General features: G+C 39.3%; 2 protein-coding genes and 1 pseudogene across 2 annotated transcripts in view; 1 reads left to right on the forward strand and 2 right to left on the reverse strand.

Moving 5' to 3' along the window:
* Positions 1-4,332, reverse strand: part of myorg (myogenesis regulating glycosidase (putative)) — a 15,614-nt gene extending 11,282 nt beyond the window's left edge. Inside the window, exon 1 of the mRNA XM_063011272.1 lies at positions 4,291-4,332. The gene's annotated coding sequence lies outside the window, so the exon portion shown is untranslated. The remainder of the gene's footprint in view (positions 1-4,290) is intronic.
* Positions 4,333-12,000: 7,668 nt separating this feature from the next.
* Positions 12,001-27,041, reverse strand: zgc:109965 (Nicalin-1-like). Its single transcript, XM_063012090.1, has 15 exons — positions 26,885-27,041; positions 26,449-26,639; positions 26,224-26,368; positions 25,052-25,149; positions 24,897-24,974; positions 24,627-24,730; positions 24,206-24,294; positions 23,678-23,817; positions 23,134-23,312; positions 22,962-23,049; positions 22,355-22,393; positions 13,812-13,984; positions 13,299-13,352; positions 12,287-12,365; positions 12,001-12,190 (listed from the first exon to the last, which is right to left on the reverse strand). Exons 1-15 carry the CDS (start codon positions 27,039-27,041, stop codon positions 12,134-12,136), a joined length of 1,671 nt encoding a protein of 556 aa, XP_062868160.1. The 3' UTR covers positions 12,001-12,133.
* Positions 12,988-13,136, forward strand: LOC134330988 (U1 spliceosomal RNA; annotated as a pseudogene).
* Positions 27,042-27,092: the final 51 nt, after the last annotated feature.

Below are 27,092 nucleotides of genomic sequence, written 5' to 3' on the forward strand. Positions count from 1 at the left end.
TCTCATCACTTATCACAGAGATAATCAATTCCTCTCTTAGTTCTGGCTCAGTCCCTCAATCACTCAAATTGGCTGCTGTTACTCCCATACTTAAAAAACCTGGACTTGACTCTAACATTATGAGTAACTTTCGGCCCATTTCCAATCTTCCATTTCTGTCGAAAATACTGGAACGTGTTGTTGCCTCACAGCTCAAAGATCACCTAAATTCCAATAATCTATTTGAATCATTTCAGTCTGGTTTCCGCCCCCAGCACAGCACTGAGTCAGCCCTCCTCAAAGTCACAAATGACCTTCTTCTTTCCTCAGACTCTGGACAAATTAATATTCTCGTCCTCCTTGATCTTACTGCAGCTTTTGACACCATTAATCACTCCATTCTTCTGTCCCGCCTTGAATCCTCTGTCAACATCACTGGTACTGCCCTTTTGTGGTTAAGGTCATATCTCATAAACAGACAACAGTTTGTTAATATCAACAATTGTAGTTCTGCCATTGCTCCACTGTCCCAAGGCGTTCCCCAAGGCTCAGTGTTAGGTCCCCTTTTGTTTATTCTTTATATACTCCCCCTTGGTGACATCATACGTCGGCATGGTTTACATTTCCACTGCTATGCTGATGATATTCAGCTTTACATCTCCTCCAAATCCATTAATACTGAACTTCACTCCACTCTGACAAATTGCATCACTGAAATGAAATTGTGGATGAAAGCTAATTTCCTCAAATTAAACTGTGAAAAATCAGATATGATCATCGTAGGTCCTACAACCCTGGCAAAAACCACAAAAAATTTTCAAATTACCATTGATAATGACACTTTGTCTCCGTCTTCTAACATCCGAAATCTTGGTGTAATTTTTGATAGCAACCTCTCTTTTGACCGCCATGTAAATCACATCACCAAAACTGCTTTCTTTCATCTAAAAAACATAGCACGTCTACGTCCATCACTCTCCTTTTCTGCCGCCGAAACCTTGATTCATGCTTTTATTACATCCAGAATTGATTATTGCAATAGCATCCTTTATGGTACATCTAACAAAATCCTAAAAAAACTTCAGTATATCCAGAATTCAGCTGCTCGCCTCCTTACTCATACTCGCTCCCGTGATCATATTACACCTGTTCTACAAAAACTTCATTGGCTTCCCGTTGCTCAACGCATTCAATTCAAAATTCTTCTATTCACTCACAAAGCTCTCCATAATCAGGCCCCATCCTACCTCACCGACCTGCTCCATCAGCACATTCCCTCCCGTAGCCTTCGCTCTTCTGAGGCTAACCTACTGTCCATACCCTCTAGGACCAAGCACCGGACCTGGGGTGACAGGGCCTTTTCCATAGCTGCTCCATCTTTATGGAATGCTCTCCCCAAACACCTACGAGATTGTCCTGACCTGTCCAAATTCAAGTCACTTCTCAAAACTCATCTATTCAGAGTGGCATTTAACTTGTAACAACACAAAATAAATGCTTTTATTTTTGCTATTCTTTTTAATAGTTTTTATACTTAGATCACGACAGAAATGTGAAGTCCTAGATCCTAAAACTTGTAAAGTTTTCAGTTTCCTGATTGCATGTAAATCTGTCCTGCTTCTGTCTAATTTTAAGAAATTGTTCTATATTTGTTGTTCTCTCTCATAATTTAGCTAATTTTTAATGAACTGTCTTATGCTGCTCTCTTTGTTTTTATCTTAATTATTCTTGATGTTGATGTACTATTTTGATTTTGTACTATGATTTGTATGGTGTATGTACGTATTTGTTTTGATTATTTGTCTTATGTAAAGCGTCTTTGAGTATCTTGAAAAGCGCTATATAAATAAAATGTATTATTATTATTATTATAGATAGATAGATAGATAGATAGATAGATAGATAGATGGATAGATAGATAGATAGATGGATAGATGGATAGATGGATAGCTGGATAGCTGGATGGCTGGATGGATAGATGGATAGATGGATAGATGGATAGCTGGATGGATAGATGGATAGATGGATTGATGGATAGATGGATAGCTGGATAGCTGGATAGATAGATAGATAGATAGATAGATAGATAGATAGATAGATAGATAGATAGATAGATAGATAGATAGATAGATAGATGGATAGATAGATAGATAGATAGATAGATTGATGGATAGATGGATAGCTGGATAGCTGGATGGATAGATGGATAGATGGATAGCTGGATAGATGGATTGATGGATAGCTGGATGGCTGGATGGATAGATGGATAGATAGATAGATAGATAGATAGATAGATGGATAGATGGATAGCTGGATGGCTGGATGGCTGGATGGCTGGATGGATAGATGGATAGATGGATAGCTGGATAGCTGGATAGATGGATTGATGGATAGATGGATAGCTGGATAGCTGGATGGATAGATGGATAGATGGATAGCTGGATAGCTGGATGGATAGATGGATAGCTGGATAGATGGATAGATGGATAGCTGGATAGCTGGATAGATGGATAGATGGATAGATAGATAGATAGATAGATAGATAGATAGATAGATAGATAGATAGATAGATAGATAGATAGATTGATGGATAGCTGGATAGCTGGATAGATAGATAGATAGATAGATAGATAGATAGATAGATAGATAGATAGATAGATAGATAGATAGATAGATAGATTGATGGATAGCTGGATAGCTGGATAGATAGATAGATAGATAGATAGATAGATAGATAGATAGATAGATAGATAGATGGATTGATGGATAGATGGATAGCTGGATAGATAGATAGATAGATAGATAGATAGATAGATAGATAGATAGATAGATAGATAGATAGATAGATAGATAGATAGATAGATAGATAGATTGATGGATAGCTGGATAGCTGGATAGATAGATAGATAGATAGATAGATAGATGGATTGATGGATAGATGGATAGCTGGATAGATAGATAGATAGATAGATAGATAGATAGATAGATAGATAGATAGATAGATGGATTGATGGATAGATGGATAGCTGGATAGCTGGATGGATAGATAGATAGATAGATAGATAGATAGATAGATAGATAGATAGATAGATAGATAGATAGATAGATAGATACATGGATAGCTGGATAGATAGATAGATAGATAGATAGATAGATAGATAGATAGATAGATAGCTAGATGATAGATAGATAGATAGATAGATAGATAGATAGATAGATAGATAGATGATAGATAGATAGATAGATAGATAGATGATAGATAGATAGATAGATAGATAGATAGATAGATAGATAGATAGATAGATAGATAGATAGATAGATACTTTATTGATCCCAAAGGAAATTAAAGTCCCTTTGTCTTATACCGCAAATATAAATACTGTCTACTTTCTAATAAAAAGGCCAAAAATATGTGGACAACAATGTCTACTTTCCAACATTTATTCATTCATTCATTTTAAAACCATGGACACTAATGTGGTTATTAGTAAAGGGAGTTATTTCCCCCTTTACAGCCATAACAGCGTTCACTCCTTAAGGAAGGAATTTCCAATTCATCCCACTGCAGTTCCCTCCCACACCAAACTCGTGAAATCGTCTTAACATATCACTGTGTGCACATTCATGCTGGAACAGGTAAAGACCTTTCCCAAATCGTTGCCACAAAGGTAGAAGTATATGATTTATTTTATATTTAATTCATTTTATACACCTGTTAGCAATAGGTGGGTCTGAAACATCTGAACTCAGTAATTATTAGAGGAGTCCACATACTTCTGGCTGTATATAATGAACGTTGTAAAAGTGGTAACACAGTTGTAAAGGTGTTAAATAGTTTATAATGAATTAAATAAGCTGTATGTATTCTTGTTGTGAATTTAGAATATAAAAGAGAGTCGTGGTTGTTATTTCTGCTGCAGTGACACTGCAGGCTAGTTCAGCAAACTCACCAAGATCCCTGAGGTAAATGTGACAGCATGTACACAAGTCATAAACAAGTTTATTTTTATCCCACGGCTTTAAAGAACGTTTAAACAGAAATGAGGTGTAATAATAAAGGTAATAGAATATGTATAATGCGTGTATATTCGTCCTGAACGAGCAGTGGCAGTCGGACTGGTGAACTGAACTGTACGTGTATGTGAATGCAGCACGACTTGACTCTTATTCACCACAGAAAACACTATACGCACTATAAGCTATAACGTGTTATATATGCTGAATACAGACGCCGGCGGTGTAATTGATGTCTTTGTGTGAATATAGCATCACATATATTTATATAAATATGTATAAATTAAAGCTACGTACCGTTACAAGTGCTCAGAACTTCAGAACTTCAATGACATTCGAAGCCCCTCAAAAACAAGACGACCGTTTTTTTATAGGTGGGCGGAGCTTCACACCAAGACGGCACGAGCAGCCGCGGTGGCCCGTGTGGCATGCTGGGAAGTGTAGTTCAGACACTACTTTAATTTTCTACACACTAATGTACATTTTGAGTCAAATGAATGCTTATACCAGTAAGGAACTTGTACTTATGGGCAGCACTGGGATTTATATCATGTCTGCAACTGCTCTTTTTTAAATAATCCACAAAACCCAACAATTCAGTCAATCTCTTCTTAAGTGGGTCAAAACTAATGTTATTGCATATACACCGACCAGACATAACATTATGACCACTGACAGGTGAAGTGAATAACACTGATTATCTCTTAATCACGGCCTGTTAGTAGGTGGGATATATCAGGCAGCAAGTGAACATGTTATCCTGAAAAGTTGATGTAAGAAGCAGAAAAAATGGGTGAGCGTGAGGATCTGAGCGAGTTTGACGAGGGCCAAATTGTGACGGCTAGACGGCTGGGTCAGAGCATCTCAAAAACTGCAGCTCTTGTGGGGTGCAGTGATCAGTATCTATCAAAATTGGTCCAAGGAAGGAACAGTGGTAAACCGGCAGCAGGGTCATGGGCAGCCAAGGCTCATCGATGCACATGGGGAGCTAAGGCCCAACTTCGCAACTTCCAGGAGTTAAAGGATCTGCTGCTGACATCTCGGTGCCAGACACCACAGCACATCCTCAGGGGTCTAGTGGAGTCCATGTCTCGACGGGTCAGGGCTGTTTTGGCAGCAAAAGGGGGATCAATACAATATTAGGAAGCTGGTCATAATGTTATGCCTGATTGGTGTTTATATTGTATATAAAACAGGGGGAAATGCACTCACCTCCTGCTGAGAGAAAATGGATTAAAAGCTGCTGGAATAGGAGTAGTAATGTTCACAGTCAAGCAAGCTTCACCAAAGGTTTAAAGGTTTATGTGGTCAGCATTAAGTCTCAGTTTGAAGTGCTGGTTTGGTTTTAAAGCTCTTTTCTTTCAGGTGCAGCAACTTTTAAGTCCACTGGTTAGTCAAAATTGATGTCTCACAAACTTCATGTCTTTGCTTCGCATCAGTTAGGTTCTTCCAGTGCATATATCTACTTCAAATTCACACCCTTTGAATTTTGACTTTGTTTGAAGAACACCAAACAGACATTAATGTATGGAGATGGAAGCATCATGATATAGGGCATCTTTTGCAAACAATACTTCTATGTATACAGGTCATCAAAGGAAACATAAATAACAAATGTGCCTGAACATATTTGAGAAGAACTTTATTTCATCAGACAATATATCTATAGAATATATAAACCTACAATTAGGTTTTATGAACACAGCAACTCCAAACATAAACAGAAAGCCAAACGTATGACTGGATTTATGTGTTACCTTTTCCATAATCATTCCATAATATTTTTTTATTATCATCATCATCATTATTATTGTTGTTGTTGTTGTTGTTACTGTTGTTGATGATTACTATGAAATATATTTGTAGATAGTCATACCATTACAAACAGTGCTGTGAACAGGAGAATTATTATTATTAATATTCATTGCTGTGAACAGGAGAATTATTAACATGGGTGCCATGAACATAACGTTTCAGAAACCGTGTCTACATCAGGAAATACAATTTAAAAACAGGGTGGCACGGTGGGTAGCACTGTCGCCTCACAGCAAGAAGGTCCTGGGTTCGATCCTCAGGTGGGGCGGTCTGGGTCCTTTCTGTGCGAAGTTTGCATGTTCTCCCCGTGTCTGCGTGGGTTTCCTCCGGGAGCTCCGGTTTCCTCCCACAGTCCAAAAACATGCAGTCAGGTTAATTGTCCTATATGTGAATTGCCCTATAGGTGAATGGGTGTGTGTATGTGTCTGCCCTGCGTTGGACTGGCGCCCCGTCCAGGGCGTTACTGTGTGCCTTGCTCCCATTGAAAGCTGGGATTTTAGTGAACTAAAAAGTTAAACTAGTTTAGTGCAGCATTTCTGACATGAACTCGGGATGGATGTTATAGTATCCAGCTTTGTAGGGTTTCACCACATGAAAACAGCTGTATCCACCACTGCAACGCATAACACAATACAGAAACAATAAATCACATAAACGTTGCATTTTATCTAAAATGATGTGGTTTATAGATTTGGACAGTTAGGAAACCTCATACCTTGAAATTAAAGCTGATCGGGAGCTTGGTCTGTAACGTTTGTCTTGTGCTGAAAAAGCTCTTAAAGGTGTGATGTCCATATGCTTTCTGAATGAAGGTCCTAGATGGTCTACACAGGGTCTACACACATAAAAATATCTGATATTGTTATATGTGTCTTTTTAATTAATAGGTGGAGGTTTTATTAAATGCACATACTCTATATGGCCACTACTTTGTGGACACCCATAGAAACATAGACATTAAACATGGACATTGACTAGATTTCAAAACATGACTGCAGTGATTTATAAGTCATAGAAACCACTGATGTTAGGTAATAAGTCTTTGTCTGTCTATCCATTCTCGCTGTGGCCTTTTTGTTCAACATCAGTTTCTGACCTCACAAAAGCTTTTGACTAAATTGGCCCAAATTTATACAGACAAACTTAAAAATTTTGCAATCCAATAGTAATACCCATGCTTTTGAAATGGGATGTCCGACAAGCTTATTGAAAGGTGTCCACATACTTTTGGCAATATAGACTGGCAATATCTAAAATAAATATGAGTAAAACATGACTAACAATACAGCACATTACCTCTGCATGTTCTTAACTGAGCCTTGGCATTGTCCAACCTTGGAATTACTTATAGGCTGAGGTTTGGGGAGCCACCCACCAGAGGGCATCACACCATCTACCACTGCAGATGCTTGTTGACGTTTTGAGTGAGACTCGGCACATGGATCACACGAATTTAGAGTAGACCGTGTGGATGAAGCTTTGACATCTAAAGAGACAGAGACACATTACAGCACGTTGAAGACATTGCAGTTCATTTGTAAGTTAATGTTTAATAGGTGGAAGGGAAATGAGGTGGATAGAGGTGTGGGACATTGTCCTATGCAAGCACATAGGGAATCAATAACAGATTTGGGATAAATACTCGAGGAGGACTAAAATGAGGACCTGGGTTTGTTACTCAACCTCTAGTTGCTGTCTGTATAGAGTTTTGCATTTTATCACTGTATGGGTTTCTTCTGGGATCATCCAATGACACACTAAAGGTGGTTTGGCAACTTAAATTTGCCCGTAGGTGTAGATGTGAGTGAATTTGTGAGCAAACTATGGATACCTGAACCTGGATCAATCAGATTTTTTTAGAAGCATATTAAGTTAAATAAATAGCTTCAGAATACATCTAAAATACTGTATTTAGAAGCTAAATATGTCCACTGTTATGTAAGAGTTGCATTAGCAAGGGCAGTACTAGGGGGTCCATGTGGTGGTCCAATGTGGCAGCCTACTACAGCAAAGACTTTCAATCGAGTCGGGGTCCTTACAGACGCAATTGGAAATGTGTGAGGAAAAAAAGGCTGTACGTGGAGTCTTCTTGCCACTTGCACTGGACAGAAGAAGACAGATAGCATAGCTTAATCCTAAATTTAAGTTAGACCTCTCTCTAGGAATCCAAACTGGCCGTTGAAAAGGGCACTGGTAATTTAATATGTCAAATGAGGCCAGCTCGCAACCCTCTCGTCACTGTGAGTGCAGGAAGTAACTGAATATGTTCAACTTGGGAAAAGAAAACAATAATTGAACTGTATTTTTTGTATCTGTGTCTTTAAAAGTTTTATTAGACCAAATACTGGACTGTTATATTGGACAATAAATGTTTAGCTGTAATCAACAACATGATCTACTATTAAAATAAAAAAGAAAGACTGAATCACCACACAAGTGACGTTATATATGTACCTGGAAACTGGATGGATACGTGTCTGACCGGAGGAAAATGAGTAGCTTTGTTTGTAGGTTCAATCTTTGGAAACGTCGGCCTGCATCCGTATCCTGTCTGTGGTTTCCTCGGCAGCAGGAAGTCCTGGGTACCAATGAGGGAAAATTAGTGAAACGTTTGTGAGCCAAATTGGCACATAACCCTCCTAACAGGACCAGTGTGGGTTCAGTTGGTTCACCCATGATATTAAAGGAGTGTAGAGAGAACTGATCCCAACTCAGTGATTGAAACTCTGGGTAACTAAAGCCTGAGCAGGTGTATTGTGATTTCATGGCCGATTCATAATTAATTTCATTCTTTCCAATCTCTTTTGACAAAAGGATCTTTGTAGAGATTTATCTGACTGGTATAATTGGTTTTATAAAGACCAAGACTGAAGAACGCTGCACAGCCAAAAGTATGTAGACACCCCTTCTAATTATGAAGTTTAGCCTTCCTCTTTTTTGCACCCAGTTTGAATATGCTGTGGCAAACTTTGGCTGGCACAATATGGAATTGCTGGCCAGTGAAAGTCTCAGGCTAACACGTGCTTCCTACAACAAGTGTATTTAGACCACCCAGTGGCAAATTTACTCAGGAAGGATCAAGCTACCCCTCCAGCTACAATCTTTAATTGAGCTTTAAAGTTACACCTAGTCATCAGACAAACGTCCTCAGAGTATAAGGTGACAGTTTTCCCCTCTGTCTGTGTTTTAATGGATGCTGTCAGACTAACCCTATTTAAATGGGCGCAGAACTAATTTAGTCAGTAATCAGTCGATCACAAGCAAGGAACTGAAATTCAGATGCTGTGGCACAATGATATCACACAGTACAGCAGATATATAGTATATGTTTAATCCGGCAAATTTTCAGAAACCCTTGTGTTCCAATTATTCAACCACAGAAAAAGAACAGTTACAGAAATGTCTTAAATCTCAAGACTTGGTATGTTTTGTACTACTCATGAAACACTAGATGGATGTAAGGTGTTGTGGTTACCGGGTGGACGTGAGGCTTGTTCCTCCGGTAGCTAGAGGTTGGTCTTGGCCGGGTCGGTCGTGTACACCCCGGGTGATTAAAATCCTGTGAGTAGGTGCTGAGCTGCAGCTGAGGACCCATTTATCCTGGTTCTGACGAAAACGACTCTGTTGTATTGCACTGGTCCTACCTAAGTGACCTCCTTGAACGTTTTGATGTCCTCTATCCACCACACTACTTTTCTTTCAACAGCAGATGCTTTGGAAATTCAGTGTTGGTTCTGTCCTACTCTGTCCTCACCACCTTCTCTAATCCTCGCTCTAATCTCTTCTCGGTTTCCTGTCTCACTTTTTTCCTGTCAGCCACTAGTGTGTGGCAGGCTTGGCTATCTCGTCTGGTGTCACATTGACATGATTCAGGACAGGATGAAATATTTCACATCATACATTTTCAGGCAGGTGGGGTGGGGTGGGGTGGGGGGATTATGAGAATGCAACACTGTGTGCACTGCAAGCTCCAGTAAGCTGAGAGAATGGAGGAGATACGTTGATCATTCAGCAAGTTCTAATCTAATGTGTCTCGTTTGCTGAGTCTGCTGGGGGCCTGAGTGTCACGGGGCCACTGCACACAGAATCATCAATAATTCAGGTTTTTACAGTGAGTGGAACCCAGCAGGGCTCGACGGCTGGATCTGTCCCGACAATAAGCCATTAATGACGGTGACGGTCCAAAAATCTTGGTCAAAAGTATATAGACACCCCTTCTAGCTATTGAGTTTAGGTGTTTTAGCCACACCCATGCTAAAAGGTGTATAAAATTTATTTTATCACTAATATGCTTCCAGCTCTGGGGCAACGCTTTTGAAAGACCTGTTCCTGTCTCAGCATGACTGTACTAATGTTCAAAAACCAAGGGTTCCCTGTCCTATATTGACTAGAAGACCACTGTTCCATATACCTTTACTTACAGATAACTGTCCAAATAAAAAAATGAATGGATGGAGGACAAATACATCACCAGACATCACAATGACTAACTAGAAATTAAGAAGCCACCCTGCCAAATTAATCATTAATCACCTCACAAAGTGTCCATAAAGACATGCTTTGGTTAATGTAGTCTTGAAGAACTGACCTTCACCTCACTTAACTTAACCTTTGGGTTGAATTATAATGCTAATTGTGAACCAAGTTTGCTCATCCAGCATTTCTCACAAGACACTGGGCACAAAATTCCCCAAAATTTTGTGGAAAGGACATTAAAGCTAAAGTCGTTGGGAACAACTTCATATCAATGTCAATGATTATAGACTAAAATGCTTAGCAAGCTCATAGTCAAGTGGTTTTGCCCCATGTTGAACTTTAAATTTGTAATTTAATTCATGAAAAAGGTTTTTTTATCCCAGATTTATGGGATTAATAATGGGATCATTAAATCCCATACTTGTCATAAAATACACTATATTTCCAAAATATGTGGACACCTGACCAAATGAGTGACTTTATGCGATCTTATTAGCTATAATAACAGCCGCTCTTTCCTCCAGGCCACCCAAGGACGATGGGGGTCCCTGCTGAGTTCTGCTCTGGTTCCTCTCAAAGTTTCTTCCTGTATTTTTAAGGAAGTGTTTCCTTGCCACTGTCGTCCTCGGCTTGCTCAACAGGGGTTTTTGGTCTGTTGGTCCTGAATGTCTATTATCCATACACAAATAAAATTGTCTTGACACTATGTCTGTGGGAATTTGTGTCCATACAGTCAAAAGAGCATTTGTATGGCTGGGCACTGATGTTGGTCAAGAAACCCTCAGTTGATGTTCCAGTTCATTCCAATGCTGTTCAGTCAGGTTGAGGTCAGGGTTCTGTGCAGGCCACTGGAGAGCTTTTCGTCTTCATATAATTGATTTATTACACTTGTTAGCATTTAATATGGCTGAAACACATGAATTAACCCTTTGATGCACAATCTGGGTCAAAAGTGACCCAACTGAGTTTTTATTTTCTACATCTTTGCAATAAATTAATTTTGTCATTCAAGCTTCCATGAATTCCTCAATTAACTTGTTTTTGATCATCACAAATCCTTATTTCAGTTTTATATTTTTTACTTTTTTTAATAAAAATCATTTTTGTATCACTACCCATCTAATTCACAACATGGGTCAAAAATGACCCTTATGTATTTACTATGGAATTTGACAGAAACTACTGACATTTGTAAGTGTTTGTAGTCAAAAACATATTTACTGATCTTTTGAAAGACAACCAAAGATTAGGCTCTTGAATCTTGAATATGTCCAATACTATTTGCTTGCTAGCTGTTTACATATTCTAGTATAGATAGCTTTTATTAGCTAAGACAGCAAATACATGAATAACTGACAAATGTGCATATGAAAATATTCTTGAATGGATGAATATGGGTCATTTTTGACCCATGTTGTACATTAGAAGGGGTTTGCTTAGCTTGTGCATCAAAGGGTTAAAAATTAGTCATGGTGTCCTAGTACTTTTGTCCATATGGTATACATGTACCATACAAATGTTATGTACAAATCACATGTACTGTACATTTTGGCTTTAACTTTATGTATTGGAAAATATGCAAAAGTATCACACATTATATCAAATATATTAATAAAACTGTTGGTTTAAGCGCAAGAACATGACTGGTCATTAAAAGAAAGCAAATCTTTTACAAGGACTGTCTTTATTTATAAAAGTAGATTAAATACAAAGCCACAAAAGCAGTAATGACCTGTCTTTTCAGATTATTAAATTATTTTCCCCGTTTTTAAAACACTGTATTGCATCCTCAACAGCTTTTCTCCGTCTTCACCTTTTCAATCATGATTGAGTTCTGCTCTGACTCTTCTCACTGCTGTTTACTCTTCACGACTGCCTTTAGCCTCGCGTACAATTTACCAAAGTTCTGCAAAGACATGATGTTTGTCATTAGATATAAAACAGCCACATAATAATATGCTGAATATAGAAAAACAGATAGTAAATGGACAGTGAACCAAACCTGGATTGCGTAGTACACTACTCCTAAATAACCTGCAATACAGCCACACAGGAACAGATCGAATGCAGCGGGCTTCACCCTAATCAGGTTCATACAAAGATTGTGAAAAAAAAGCAAAGCTTTTAGAAATACACAATAGTGCCAAAAGTATGTGGACACCTTTCCAAAACCATGAGCATTATCGTAGAGTTCCCTATGATCTATACAGCTATGGCAGCCTTCAGCCTTGTGGAAGACTTTTCCCAAGATTTAGGGTGTCTGTATTAATAATGTACAGCCTATACAGCCAAAAGAGCATTCTTTACATGTTTACATTTACCAGACGCTTTTATCCAAAGCGACTTACACAATGAGCTGAACACGATGAGCAATTGAGGGTTAAGGGCATTGCTCAGGGGCCCAACAGTGGTAACTTGGTGGTGGCGGGGCTTGAACCGGCAACCTTCTGTTTACTAGTCCAGTACCTTAACCACTGAGCTGTATGTATGCTGGATGTATTTATTTGTCATATATACATATACCGATGTACAGTACAACAGAATTCTCTCTTCACATATCCCAGCTTGTTTGGTCAGCCATTGTACAGCGTCCCTGGAGCTGAGAGGGTTAAGGGCCTTGCTCAAGGGCCCAAGAGTGACAGAGCTGGTTTTTAAACTCAACCTTTCAGTTTATAGCCATTAGCTCTACCCACTAGGCTACCACTGCCTCTGGCAGATGAAGAAGGTGGTTCACCCAGGGCGAGGCTCAACCATTGCACTCCGGTTGTGCTGACCCCTGCGAATTCCCCAAATGTGGGAATCTCGACTGCATAATTTCTGATATTATTTATTTTATACTGATTTTATACACCTAATATTAATGGATGTGGCTGAAATGCCTGAACTGCATAACTCCTCAGAGGTGTCCACATACTTTTGACCATATAACGTATCTCAGTATTGATGTACATTGTCATACACCACAGCACTTCATTACAATAAAGATAAGGATCCAACTGCAAATAAAATCTAACCTGTACATCATCATCGGCTGCTTCATTTGATCAAAGAATGTTATGACTGGATCTCTGAGGGAAAAAGTCAAAATAAAAATAGTAAAGACTCGCTGTTTACACTTCCCAAAACCGGCTGCAACATGAAACTTCACTGTTTGGAGAAGATAAGTCTGGTTGATACCTGTAATTGGATCAGTTTTAATCAATTCTTGATAATAATAATCAATCACTGTTACTTTCTAACTTGTTTGGTGATTTTTTAATGACATTTTGTTGGGCTTACAGGTAGATAATACAGGAATTTCATTCAGACACATTCCAAAAGTTTTAATACCCTAAAACAGTGGTCCCCAACCACTGGACAGTGGACCGGGACCAGTCCATGGGTCATTTATTACCGGGCCTCACAGAAAGAATAAATAATTAAAGATTGCAACACACGGATGTTTATCATCTCATATCACCCCCAGATGGAAGCAGCGTCTCATTGCAGCGATACTACTTGCATCCATATTAAATGCGCCTGTTTACCTGTGGTCTTGGTGAAAGGTATGTCTGTAGACCTGCTGGAGGTAGCGTCTAAACTCCTGCTCCAGGCTGTTGATGAGAAGAGTGTGCTGCGGCTCTTTGTCCATCAGCTGAGCTGCCCGTGGTACAGATGTTAATGTGGTCATCAGCGCGGATAAACGACTGTCCAGAACATCCTTTAAGCCCGCACATACACACACAGAACATAGAAAAACCAGGCTATTGGTATATAAAAATTTACATTTTATGTTTTATAACTTGTTTCAAGAGTGCATTCCAGTTTTAGTTACACTACATAGCCAAAAGTATTTGGATACCCAAACATGAGCTGATTAAAGATCCCATTCCAAAACCATGAGCGTTAATATAATAATATGGAGCTTCTGAGCTGTAATAAGCCTTCACTCTCCTGGATAAGCTTTCCACATGATTTTGGAGTCCTTCTAGATCTGAGCTCAGTCATTTAAGATAGAATGTGTAAGGTGGTGTTAAAAGTGGACAAAAAGGCCCTGCTCACAATTTCATTTGTATCACAAGGGTGTTTAATGAGACTGAAATCAGGGCTCTGTGCAGGCCACTAGATTTCATCCACATTGTTAAATGGCCAATGTTTTATTAATTTTATATAATTGATTCTATACACCAATATATATATATATATATCACTTCCGGTGGTACGCACGCTGAGACGCTAGCCTAGTTGTTTGTTTGTAGCCTTTAGCTAAATAACTTTTTATATACGTATGTTTTAAACATATAATTTATACGTTAATCTTCCGTGTGTTGTTGATTTAGTTTTATTTTGTTTATCGTAAAAAAGCGCTTGTGTTTACTAACGTAAATTCGTGCTGTGTTGGAAACTAGGAAACTTCTGCTACCGGCATCCGAACGAAGCCGGTTTTGTTTGTTTTTGTACTTCAGCGCATAAACATCATAATTATCCAGAATTAAAACCGTTTTCGGTTGTGTTTGGTTGTGTTCTGTATTTCAGCTCTTAAAACACCTCTGTTTTGTGGGCAGTTATAACCGTTTCTGTTCGTAGGAAGCGCGTTTATTTGTTTTGTACACCAGCGCATAACACCGTTCTCCTTTAGATTTACAGCCGCTTTTGTCCGAACGAAGCGCGTTTGTGTTGTTTGGTTGGTGGTTTTTGTATTCCAGCTCATCATCGCCTGTTTCATCCGGAATTAAAGCCGTTCTTCTGTGACTACCAGCAGAAGCGCCGGTGAATCCAACATAAACATCATCTCCAACTCATCTTGTAAAGCTAAGTATATTTCTTTGTTATTATGGCCCCAGCAGGAGCGCTGTATCCATGTTCCGAGTGTAATATGTTCAGTTATTCCTTCTCCGTGTTTAGTGATAACTTTACATGTGATAAGTGTAGATTAGTTGTTAGTCTGACGGAGAAGATCTCAGTGTTAGAAGGGTGCATTCGGGCGTTAGAACAGACTACTACTAGTGAGTGTTTAGATTCAGCTGTAGCAGTCCCGAATGCCAGCAGTTCAGGTGTAGAACCCCAGACTCCGGCATTAGAGCCCTCACAGCGGGGCGACTGGGTGACGTCTCGGCGACATAGTCGTAGGGAAAAGCACCGACCATCTCAGTTGCACGTGTCCAACAGGTTTTCCCCACTCAGTGAGCCACCCGCTGAGAAGCCTGTTAATGTAAGTGCTCTGGTTATAGGAGATTCTCAGCTCCGACACGTGCGTATTGCAACCCCCATAGAGACACCAGCAACCATAGTCACCTGTATTCCGGGGGCCAGGGCGCCTGACATCAGAGCAAATCTAAAAGTGCTGGCTAATGTTAATCGTAGATTTTCGAAGATTGTTATCCACGTCGGCACTAATGATGTTCGTTTACGGCAGTCTGAGGTTACTAAGAGTAATGTTAAAGAGGTGTGTGAGTTAGCTAGGTCGATGTCTGAGGCAGTAGTGTGCTCTGGCCCCTTACCGATTCGACCCAGTGGCGAAACCTACAGCAGGTTGTTGTCGCTGAACCGCTGGATGTCTAAATGGTGCTCAGAAAACTGCATTGATTTTGTAGATAACTGGTCCACCTTTGAGGGAAGGCCTGGTCTTTTGAAGCGGGATGGTGTCCACCCCACGTGGGAGGGTGCTGCTCGCATTTCTTGCAGCATAGGTGACAGGCTTTACCACCGCGTTAGTGTAGCGGCAGATAGTGTTAAATGACTATCCAGAGCCAAGACCAGGCAGCAGACTAACAGGCCTAACCGACTGTCTGCGAGTCGCCATCGGACGTCACCTGGAATCCTTAGGTCACAAACCATTGAGACTGTGTCTGTTTACCGTGGCAGGTGTAAGCCAAAACAAAATAAAAAAGTATGTCATAATAACTTAATTAAAATTAATCTAAATGAGCATCATGAAAACCATAGTAAAGCTAAACTAAAGTTAGGACTTCTAAACATCAGGTCACTTGCATGCAAAACAGTAATTGTAAATGAAATAATTACAGATAATTGTCTTAGTGCCCTGTGTTTAACCGAGACCTGGGCTAGACCTGATGAGTATCTAGGTTTAAATGAAGCATCTCCTCCGGGTTACAGTTATGAACATAAGCCACGTCTTAGCGGTCGTGGTGGAGGAATAGCCGCAATTTATGATAAAGACATAGGTCTTACTGTAAAATCATCTCCCATAACAAACTCGTTTGAAGTTCTTATCTCTGACATAACCAATAAATGTTCATCTGATAAAAATAGTATGTTTAAACTGGTTACTGTTTATCGACCCCCTGGTCCTTACTCAGAATTTCTTAACGAATTTGCCGATTTTCTTTCTAAATTAGTTTTATCAACTAAGAAAGCTTTAATTGTTGGTGACTTTAATATTCATTATGAGGATAAGTGTTGATAAGTTGTCTCACCTCAATTTATTACCCAGCCTCTGTCTCAGTTCTCACCTGTGTCTCATTTGGACCTATCTGAGATCTTAACAGGGATGCGAAGCTCCACTTGTGTTTTGGATCCTGCTCCATCCAAACTTGTTAAGGGTTGTTTTCCAGTTATCTCATCACTTATCACAGAGATAATCAATTTCTCTCTTAGTTCTGGCTCAGTCCCTCAATCACTCAAATTGGCTGCTGTTACTCCCATACTTAAAAAACCTGGACTTGACTCTAACATTATGAGTAACTTTCGGCCCATTTCCAATCTTCCATTTCTGTCGAAAATACTGGAACGTGTTGTTGCCTCACAGCTCAAAGATCACCTAAATTCCAATAATCTATTTGAATCATTTCAGTCTGGTTTCCGCCCCCAGCACAGCACTGAGTCAGCCCTCCTCAAAGTCACAAATGACCTTCTTCTTTCCTCAGACTCTGGACAAATTAATATTCTCGTCCTCCTTGATCTTACTGCAGCTTTTGACACCATTAATCACTCCATTCTTCTGTCCCGCCTTGAATCCTCTGTCAACATCACTGGTACTGCCCTTTTGTGGTTAAGGTCATATCTCGTAAACAGACAACAGTTTGTTAATATCAACAATTGTAGTTCTGCCATTGCTCCACTGTCCCAAGGCGTTCCCCAAGGCTCAGTGTTAGGTCCCCTTTTGTTTATTCTTTATATGCTCCCCCTTGGTGACATCATACGTCGGCATGGTTTACATTTCCACTGCTATGCTGATGATATTCAGCTTTACATCTCCTCCAAATCCATTAATACTGAACTTCACTCCACTCTGACAAATTGCATCACTGAAATGAAATTGTGGATGAAAGCTAATTTCCTCAAATTAAACTGTGAAAAATCTGATATGATCATCGTAGGTCCTACAACCCTGGCAAAAACCACAAAAAATTTTCAAATTACCATTGATAATGACACGTTGTCTCCGTCTTCTAACATCCGAAATCTTGGTGTAATTTTTGATAGCAACCTCTCTTTTGACCGCCATGTAAATCACATCACCAAAACTGCTTTCTTTCATCTAAAAAACATAGCACGTCTACGTCCATCACTCTCCTTTTCTGCCGCCGAAACCTTGATTCATGCTTTTATTACATCCAGAATTGATTATTGCAATAGCATCCTTTATGGTACATCTAACAAAATCCTAAAAAAACTTCAGTATATCCAGAATTCAGCTGCTCGCCTCCTTACTCATACTCGCTCCCGTGATCATATTACACCTGTTCTCCAAAAACTTCATTGGCTTCCCGTTGCTCAACGCATTCAATTCAAAATTCTTCTATTCACTCACAAAGCTCTCCATAATCAGGCCCCATCCTACCTCACCGACCTGCTCCATCAGCACATTCCCTCCCGTAGCCTTCGCTCTTCTGAGGCTAACCTACTGTCCATACCCTCTAGGACCAAGCACCGGACCTGGGGTGACAGGGCCTTTTCCATAGCTGCTCCATCTTTATGGAATGCTCTCCCCAAACACCTACGAGATTGTCCTGACCTGTCCAAATTCAAGTCACTTCTTAAAACTCATATATTCAAAATGGCATTTAACTTGTAACAACACGAAATAAATGCTTTTATTTTTGCTATTCTTTTTAATAGTTTTTATACTTAGATCACGACATAAATGTGAAGTCCTAGATCCTAAAACTTGTAAAGTTTTCAGTTTCCTGATTGCATGTGAATCTGTCCTGTTTCTGTCTAATTTTAAGAAATTGTTCTATATTTGTTGTTCTCTCTCATAATTTAGCTAATTTTTAATGAACTGTCTTATGCTGCTCTCTTTGTTTTTATCTTAATTATTCTTGATGTTGATGTACTATTTTGATTTTGTACTATGATTTGTATGGTGTATGTACGTATTTGTTTTGATTATTTGTCTTATGTAAAGCGTCTTTGAGTATCTTGAAAAGCGCTATATAAATAAAATGTATTATTATTATTATTATTAAGTGTAATCCACTCAAAATTGCGTTTGACTCTATTTTAGAATCTTTAGGCATCACCCAAAATGTAACAGGACCCACTCACCGCTGTAAACATACCTTAGATTTAATACTTACTTATGGTATAAACATAGACAACCTGGAAATTATACCACAGAATGACTTAATCTCTGATCACTCCCTACTAATATATGAAGTGTCCCTGTCCAATAATATACAGCAACCACATTGTTTTAAATGTAAGCGCACTATTACATCTGCAACTGCAGCAGCGTTCATAAACTGCCTACCAGAATTACCAAATATATCAGCATCGGAACCTAAAGAACTAGATCAGGCAACTCAAAACCTAGAGACCGTACTGCGCACAACCTTAGATAACGTAGCCCCACTCAAAACTAAACTGATTAGGGAGAAAAAACTTGCTCCATGGTACAATGACCACACATGCGCACTTAAACAAGCAGCACGGAAATTAGAACGCAAGTGGCGGCACACTACACTGGAGGTGTATAAGATTGCTTGGAAAGATGCTCTAACTGAGTATAAACATGCACTTATAAAAGCTAAATCTGTATATTATTCATCCCTAATAGAGAAAAATAAAAACAATCCTAGATTCCTTTTTGAGACAGTGTCCAAATTAACTAAAAACGTCAATGAAACTGAATCTAATATACCACCTGACTGTACCAGCGATGATTTTTTAAAATTCTTTAATGACAAGATAGAAAAAATACGACTTCAGAGTCAGAGTGTGTCACTTACCAGTGTTAAGTATGGACTCACTCCGAGCAGCATTGGTGATAATAGTAACGAGTTAATCCAACTAAATTCCTTTAATCCAATCTCCCAAAATGAACTAACTGTGTTGATTAAATCATCGAAGTCATCATCGTGTTTACTCGATCCTGTTCCAACTCGTTTACTTAAAGATTTACTCCCAGCTATTGTAGAGCCCCTGCTTACATTAATCAATGCATCCCTTAGCCTTGGGTATGTACCTAAATTGTTTAAAAGTGCTGTTATTAAACCCCTGATTAAAAAACCTAATCTTGATCCACATGTTTTATCTAATTATAGGCCAATTTCAAACCTTCCTTTTGTCTCAAAGATATTAGAAAAAGTCGTTTCCAAACAGCTATGTTCTTATTTGAATGAAAATTGTATTCATGAAAAATTTCAATCAGGATTTAGACCCAATCATAGTACCGAAACCGCATTAATTAGAGTAGTTAACGAGTTGTTAATGTCTTCTGATAATGGATGTGTCTCTTTTCTTGTTCTATTAGATCTTAGTGCAGCATTTGATACGGTCGATCATAACATTTTACTGGAGAGGCTAGAAAATACAGTAGGTGTTAAAGGACTCTCTTGGTTTCAATCATATTTGACTGACCGCTCTCAATTCGTTTATGTAAATAATAAATGCTCAGAAACTACAAAAGTAAAGTGTGGTGTTCCACAGGGGTCGGTACTTGGACCGCTATTATTTACACTCTATATGCTTCCACTAGGTGAAATTATTCATAAACATGGCATAAACTTTCACTGCTATGCAGATGACACACAGCTGTATATATCAGCCAAACCAAATGATACTGACACAATCAGTAAGATAGAAGATTGTGTAAACGACATAAAAAACTGGATGTCGTGTAATTTTCTTTTACTTAATTCAGATAAAACTGAGGTTTTACTTGTTGGCTCTAAAGCTGCAAGAGACAAGTTGTCTAACCTGGTGCTAAACTTAAACACGTTCTCTGTTACTCCCAGCCCAGATGTAAAAAACTTAGGTGTCACAATAGATTCAGATCTCTCCTTTGATACACACATTAATAATATTACTAGAGTTGCTTTCTATCATTTGCGTAATATCTCTAAAATAAGAAATATACTATCTGTTAATGACGCCGAAAAACTGATCCATGCGTTTATAACTTCTCGGTTAGATTATTGTAATGCTCTTCTAACTGGATGCTCTGGTAGATCCTTAAACAAACTCCAGTTAGTTCAAAATGCAGCAGCTCGAGTGCTAACTAGAACTAAAAAATTTGATCATATTAGTCCTGTTCTATCATCTCTACACTGGCTGCCAGTTAAATTTCGCATTGATTACAAAATACTTTTACTAACCTATAAAGCGCTACATGGTCTGGCTCCACAGTATCTGAGTGAGCTTATTAATTACTACAACCCAGCACGTCCACTTCGCTCACAATATGCAGGGTTACTTATAGTTCCTAAAATTAAAAAGACCACAGCTGGTGGAAGAGCGTTTTCTTACAAAGCTCCACAACTTTGGAATAATCTTCCTGCCTCTGTTCGGGATTCAGACACAGTCTCAATGTTTAAGTCTAGACTGAAAACATATTTATTTTCTCAGGCTTTTGATTAATATAGACAAAGGCGCAGAGCTTGGGGGTTCTTGGTCATAGAAACTTGTGGTGATCAGGGATGTTGGGTCGCTGTCGTTCTGCCTCTCTTGTCCGATCACTCCGGTTTGGGTAGGAGAGGTGGGCGCTGATGTCCTGTGAAAGCCTTCATGACCTTGTTACCTGCTCGCTCTCCCTTTTAGTTATGCTGTAATAATTAGGGCTGCCGGAGTCTAAAACTCTCTGTAAAACTGTTTGTCAACTAGCATTGTACATTATTAACTACATTCTCTGTTGTTTTACCCTGAGGGCATTCTGATGGAAACCTGTTTACCCGCCGAGGTTAAGGATTAAAGTCGAGACTGCCGGGACAACGATGCTGCTCCTGTCAGATGTGACGGGTCTGGAGTAATTGCAACGACAAGAAATCACTACAGACTTTATTGAAGACTAGAGCGGATAACAACTCTATTATTATTTAATTGTTTATTTATCTATTTATTACCAGTTATGACTTTTAGATCATTTAATTCTGTGTTTGTATGATTTGTGTAAATCGTGTATTTATTTAAAGTATCCTCCAGACCACCCAAGAAGGATGGGCCCTGCTGAGTCTGGTTCCTCTCAAGGTTTCTTCCTGTAATTTTCAGGGAGTTTTTCCTTGCCACAGTCGCCCTCGGCTTGCTCAACAGGGGTTTTTGTATCTGTTGGTCCTGGATTTTGTAAAGTTGCTTTGAGACAATGTATATTGTAAAAAGCGCTATATAAATAAAGTTGACTTGACTTGACTTGACACCAATATATGTGTATGGATGAACCTGTCTCTGGTAGGTAAAAAGAAGCGGTTGGGAAGTGCACAAGTGGCTGAGGAGGAGTGTGTTAGGTACGGCCCTGCTTGGTCGGGGTAGGGGTGTACAGCAATAGAGGAAAGATACAACTAGGTAATTGGATGTGAACTGGAGAACAAGGGGGATGAACTGTATAAATAGAATAAAAAAGGGGGTTTAGATGACAGGGTTGGGAACCTCAGCTTTAATGAACATTTATAATGTCATGGCCAGTGATAGCTCAGTGGTTAAGGTACTGGACTAGTAAACAGAAGGTTGCCGGTTCAAGCCCCACCACCACCAAGTTGCCACTGTTGGGTCCCTGAGCAAGGCCCTTAACCCTCAATTGCTCATCGTGTTCTGCTCATTGTGTAAGTCGCTTTGGATAAAAGCGTCTGCTGAAAATGTAAATGTGAAATTTATAATAACCTGAATGTTTTAAAGGAAAAAAACAGATTCATACCAAACTGCCCCGGAAAAGCTGAATGTCCTTGGGAGAACCCTGCAAAAAGTACATTGGATAAATATAATAGTAATAATAATATGCACATTCTGCCTATGTTCACATAAAGGAGAGGATCAAACCCAGCCATTGGCAGGATCCCAATTTCCTCTCCAGATGTCTTAATTTTATCCAAAATCTGCAAGGTATATACTAGGTACCTTTGCTTGATGAAGCAGCTTTATTGTTTATATTGTTTTCCAGATTTAAGTATGGGATTTTCTCACATTTGATTGGTATCAGTCCTATAAAAACATTCACTCTTTTAAGGAAGGCTGTCCACAAGACTTTGGGGTCTGTGGAAATATGTGCTCACTGAGTCAAAGAAGCATTGGTGAGGTCAGACATCGTTCCCAAGGTTGAGGGCAGGATACTAGAGTTCCTCCACACCAAACTTGACAAACTATGTATTTATGGACCTCTCTTTGTGGCCATTTAAGTTAATCCGAAATCAAAAGCTAGGACAGGGTGTTAACATACAAACAGTTGACCACTTTTGTCCATTTTTTTAGAACTAAACAAGTAGAACATTGAAACAACATAAATGAATCAGCTTCTGTTGTCTTACCTTATCTGACAGGTTGTACATGTACCGTGCCAAAGACTCAACAACAATAACCGCATTCCGCTTCAGTTTACGCAGGTCCACTTGTGACCTGCATAAAAATAAGGTAAGTAGATTTAATCATGTTAAGGTACAATCATATTTAAATAAAATATATTTGGCAGTAAAAGCTCACACTGTATCGAGAATGGAACCCCGGCGCTCCGATTTGGGGTCCTCCAGGTGGGACAGGGTGAATCCTGGAATGTGTTTCATTCCATAGCGCTCGTGCTCCCAGGCTACTACAGACTCCTGCAGGTTGATCTTTTTGTGTATGGTTCCAATCATGACCCATGGAAACCTGGACAAAATGACCTGCAGTGGAAGGAATGGAATGAGTCTACACACCATCCAGTCTGGAACAAATGTGGACACACTGACTGTGATTTAGGCATTTTTGTCCAACATACTTTTAACTAAATAGGCACAAATTCCCATTTCAGACCCAGAAGAGTGGAAGCTGTTAAAGCAGCAAAGGGAGTCAACTCTCTATTAGGATTAACATTACCTTTAAATTACAGTTTTAAAATGGGATGTAAACAAGCTCATGGTCAGGTGTCTACATACTTTTATACCATATAGTGTGTTGCACTGTGGTCATAATGTAAAATAATAAGTTTATGCCAAGTAACCAAACCTGCAGTCATATAGATATTAAATTAATATAAATTAATTCTCACTTCCTCTATCTGTTGGATGAAGCCATACTGAGGTGTTCCTGGTTTTGGGGGTCGGGACACGTGAAGAAAAAGCTCATCCCCAGAGCCGAGAGAGTCCAAACAGAGAACGAACGCCACGTTATCATGTAAGAGGCTGGATTCTGCATAATGGACACAGATACACAGATGGAAAAAAATTACTGTTTTTGATTTTGCATGACTGTATAGTTTCCCACAGACCCTCCTTTTAATATATACCCAGCAGCACCACAGTCCCGCAGCTTACCCACCATCAACACCACATACCAGTGCTACTCTGACTGTAGAGTTACCAGGTCACGCTCACAATGGAACGCCAAAGAAAGTACTAAAACAGTGAAGCTAGAAACATATTTTATACACAAAGCAATGCTAAAGCTCATGCTAAAGCTTACAGTTGAAGTCAGGTAAATGGTTTAATTTGGTAAATCCTCATTTAAAGCTCAATGAACATTTAATATTTACAGTTTTTAAGCTACATTTACTCACACGCCATCAGGGAAAACTAACCTGCATGATCCAGGTTTTCATCAATCCAGCGTTTGGTGCCGATGAAATTATACTTTCCTCCACCAGTGAGAGAAAAAAGAAGGTGAAATCTACAAACAACAAAACCAGTAAACAGTGTACTGCATTAGATTCATTTAATCCCATTTAGGCCAATTGTTTTGATATAAAATAAATGAGCAGTATCAAAACTTATGTCCTTTTTAAATTAAATTAGTTCTAAAAAAATAATGATTTGCTTCCATTTTTGTGGCAACTGTGCCCCTGTGCAAAGACCGGTTTATAAAGAAATGGCCTGACAAGGGTGGAGTGAAGAAACTCCAGTGGGCTGCACATTTAAAAGCTTTGGGATGAATTAGAAACACCTGCTAGTGTATGTATTGTTTCCTTTTACCCCACACTTATGATGATGGTGGATGCTTACGGAGCCTTGGTGCGAGGATCACTGTAGAGCCGCTGAAACAGACGAGCCATTTCCAGTAAGATGGCGACACCACTACCATTGGAGTCTGCTCCATATGCCAACCACTGAAATGTCCACAAACAATTTTGGAAAAGCCCTTAAAGAGGTTACTGCTTCTAAGGTTGACAGAGCAACTCAATATCAAATAATGTCCATGATTTTACAGATTATTATCGGGAGTCCACATTCATTTAGCCATATAGTGTATTTTTATCAATGATCATTACTTACCGGAGCCAGGCCAAAGGAGTCATAGTGGGCGGTGATGACTATTGTCGGCGGGTCCTCTCTGACTCCAGGAAGCACACCCTTAAAAGTGGTAAATTAAAGTACAGTGTCACAGTAGTTTTGGAGTTCTGTTTGTTGGAACAATTTATAAAGTTTACCTCTAGTGTAACAATGGAGGTATCAGTGATCGGCTTGATGGGCGAGTTGTTGCTCACCACCATCTGAAAGGCAGTAGTTGTGACCATGCTGCTCAGAACTGAAACACCAACCATATAACAGGGGGTCAAGCACAGTTTATGGCGTTTAACAGCAACACAATTTATGTCTTTTAAATTTTTGATATTACCTTCTTATCGCTTGTTGTGATTTATAACTACAGCAGTTCACTTTTCTGGTCCAATATAAACTAATATACGAAAATATTTGCCTAAACCAATTATAAGTATAATTATAAGTACAGTGGTACCTTGTAACTCAACGTCCCCTAAAATCTTAATCTTTGAAACTCAACGCCTTATCTAAATCTGCAATTGTGTAGAGTAACCATCAGATTCACTTTGAAAGCTCCACATGTATCTGTGTCTTACTGTTTTATTTTTAAACTTGTGTTACAGCTCGGGGTTCTGAGAAATTGTAAGAATCAGCTTTTTATATTATATTTGTGTTATTTTCAGTGTATACATGTCAAAAACAACCCCATTATTTTACATAAGCCTAAAATATATGCCACAGGACCATGGAACACATTAACAGGTTTCCCAAACATCCTTATGGGAAATAATACCTTGAAACTAATTTTAAATGCATTTTAAACTCTACGCCACTCCCAGAACCAATTGACGTTGAGTTTCAAGGTACCACTGTATATAAAACAGTGGACTCTTGCCAAAATCAGGAGTAAAACCCAAACAGTCCAATAAATCCATCGGTCTATGCTGACAGGGATTTTGTTTGAATGGTCACCAAGGCTGGACAGTTCTTGGGTTATGTCAGAACATTCAGACAAATATCCTCCTAGCAAAAGGTGACAGGTTGGGTTTTCTTCTGTTAAAAAACTCAGTTTCAGCTCTGGGATGGATGATCTTACATTTTTCACTTGATAATGGCATGTCATTCAGGTCCTAATGCTGTAAAGCCCCATACTATCTCACTACCAGACATCATGATACCCTTGTTCTCTAAAAATTGTGGATCATCCAGAAGCTTTTTTTTGCATCTGCAAGACATCTTTGGTTTGTTTTTTTGCTTCATTGCTATCATGACAAGGAGTTATGAAAACTGTATTTCTTTCTTGGGTAACTCTTATTATATGTCTTTTAAAATTATGCACCTCTGACCAGGAAGGACCTCGATTTGGTGGCCGCGGCCAGTTTCACCTCTTCATACATGTATAAAAGCTGCTCATCTTCAGGAACTACGTAAACAGGCATGAGGGTCTCAATCTTCAGCGCTTCTGCCTCAGTCATCATGAAACTCTGCATCAAAGACATCAGACAATCCGATGGGTTATAATATACTCCCCAAGTATTATAGAACAGAATGAACTCGGAGCCACCTGGACAACATCTTCGGGTACAACAGAGATGTTTTGGGGTAGCAGGATGAGCACAGCAGCTGCATTCTGCCTCTTGGCCTGTAGGAAGCGCTGTATCGTAAAGTCAGCCAGTTTCATGATGGCACAGCGCCGACTCAGACTAGAATCGTCCGCCCAACGTGCCTCTGCAACAACTATGGCACCACGGCAGCCTGTAGATGAAACATCAGATTTAGGACCAGGAACCTTCTTGCTGTGAGGCGACAGAGCTACCCACCAAGGCCACTGTGCCTCCCCCAAAATACGACTAAGTTGGGCAGCCAAGACATTAAATATTCATTCTTTGTACCCCTGTCATTCAAAGAGTTTCAAGTTTCAACTGCAAAAACGTCCCAACTTTTTTGGAATCAAGGTTTAAAGGATATTTCTTTATCTCTAAAAGTGCATCCGGAGTTACCATGTTTCTCCTGCTGAAGGTTGTACTGCTGCATTCTGTAAGCAGTGAACTCATAGGATGAAGCTGCAGGAAGAGCTGAAGCGTGGAGTAACTGTACAGAGAGAAGCAGCAGGATGCCGAGTCTGGAGCTTCCTCGACTTGTGTTGCTGATATGCATTTTTGTTGTCGTGCAAACCCAGCAAAACTGGAACAAATATAATAATATTAG

The sequence above is a fragment of the Trichomycterus rosablanca genome, chromosome 16, assembly GCF_030014385.1.
Source record: "Trichomycterus rosablanca isolate fTriRos1 chromosome 16, fTriRos1.hap1, whole genome shotgun sequence".
Classification (NCBI taxonomy): Eukaryota; Metazoa; Chordata; class Actinopteri; order Siluriformes; family Trichomycteridae; genus Trichomycterus; species Trichomycterus rosablanca.

Bases quoted from the DNA above. Each gene is read 5' to 3' on its own strand.
- zgc:109965 (XM_063012090.1), bottom strand. From the start codon at position 27,041: ATGCATATCAGCAACACAAGTCGAGGAAGCTCCAGACTCGGCATCCTG. The intron at 26,640-26,884 runs GTAACTCCGGAT...TTTCATCTACAG, and splicing joins CCTTCAGCAGGAGAAACATG to GCTGCCGTGGTGCCATAGTT. The intron at 24,295-24,626 runs GTAAGCATCCAC...TGTTGTTTGTAG, and splicing joins GATCCTCGCACCAAGGCTCC to ATTTCACCTTCTTTTTTCTC.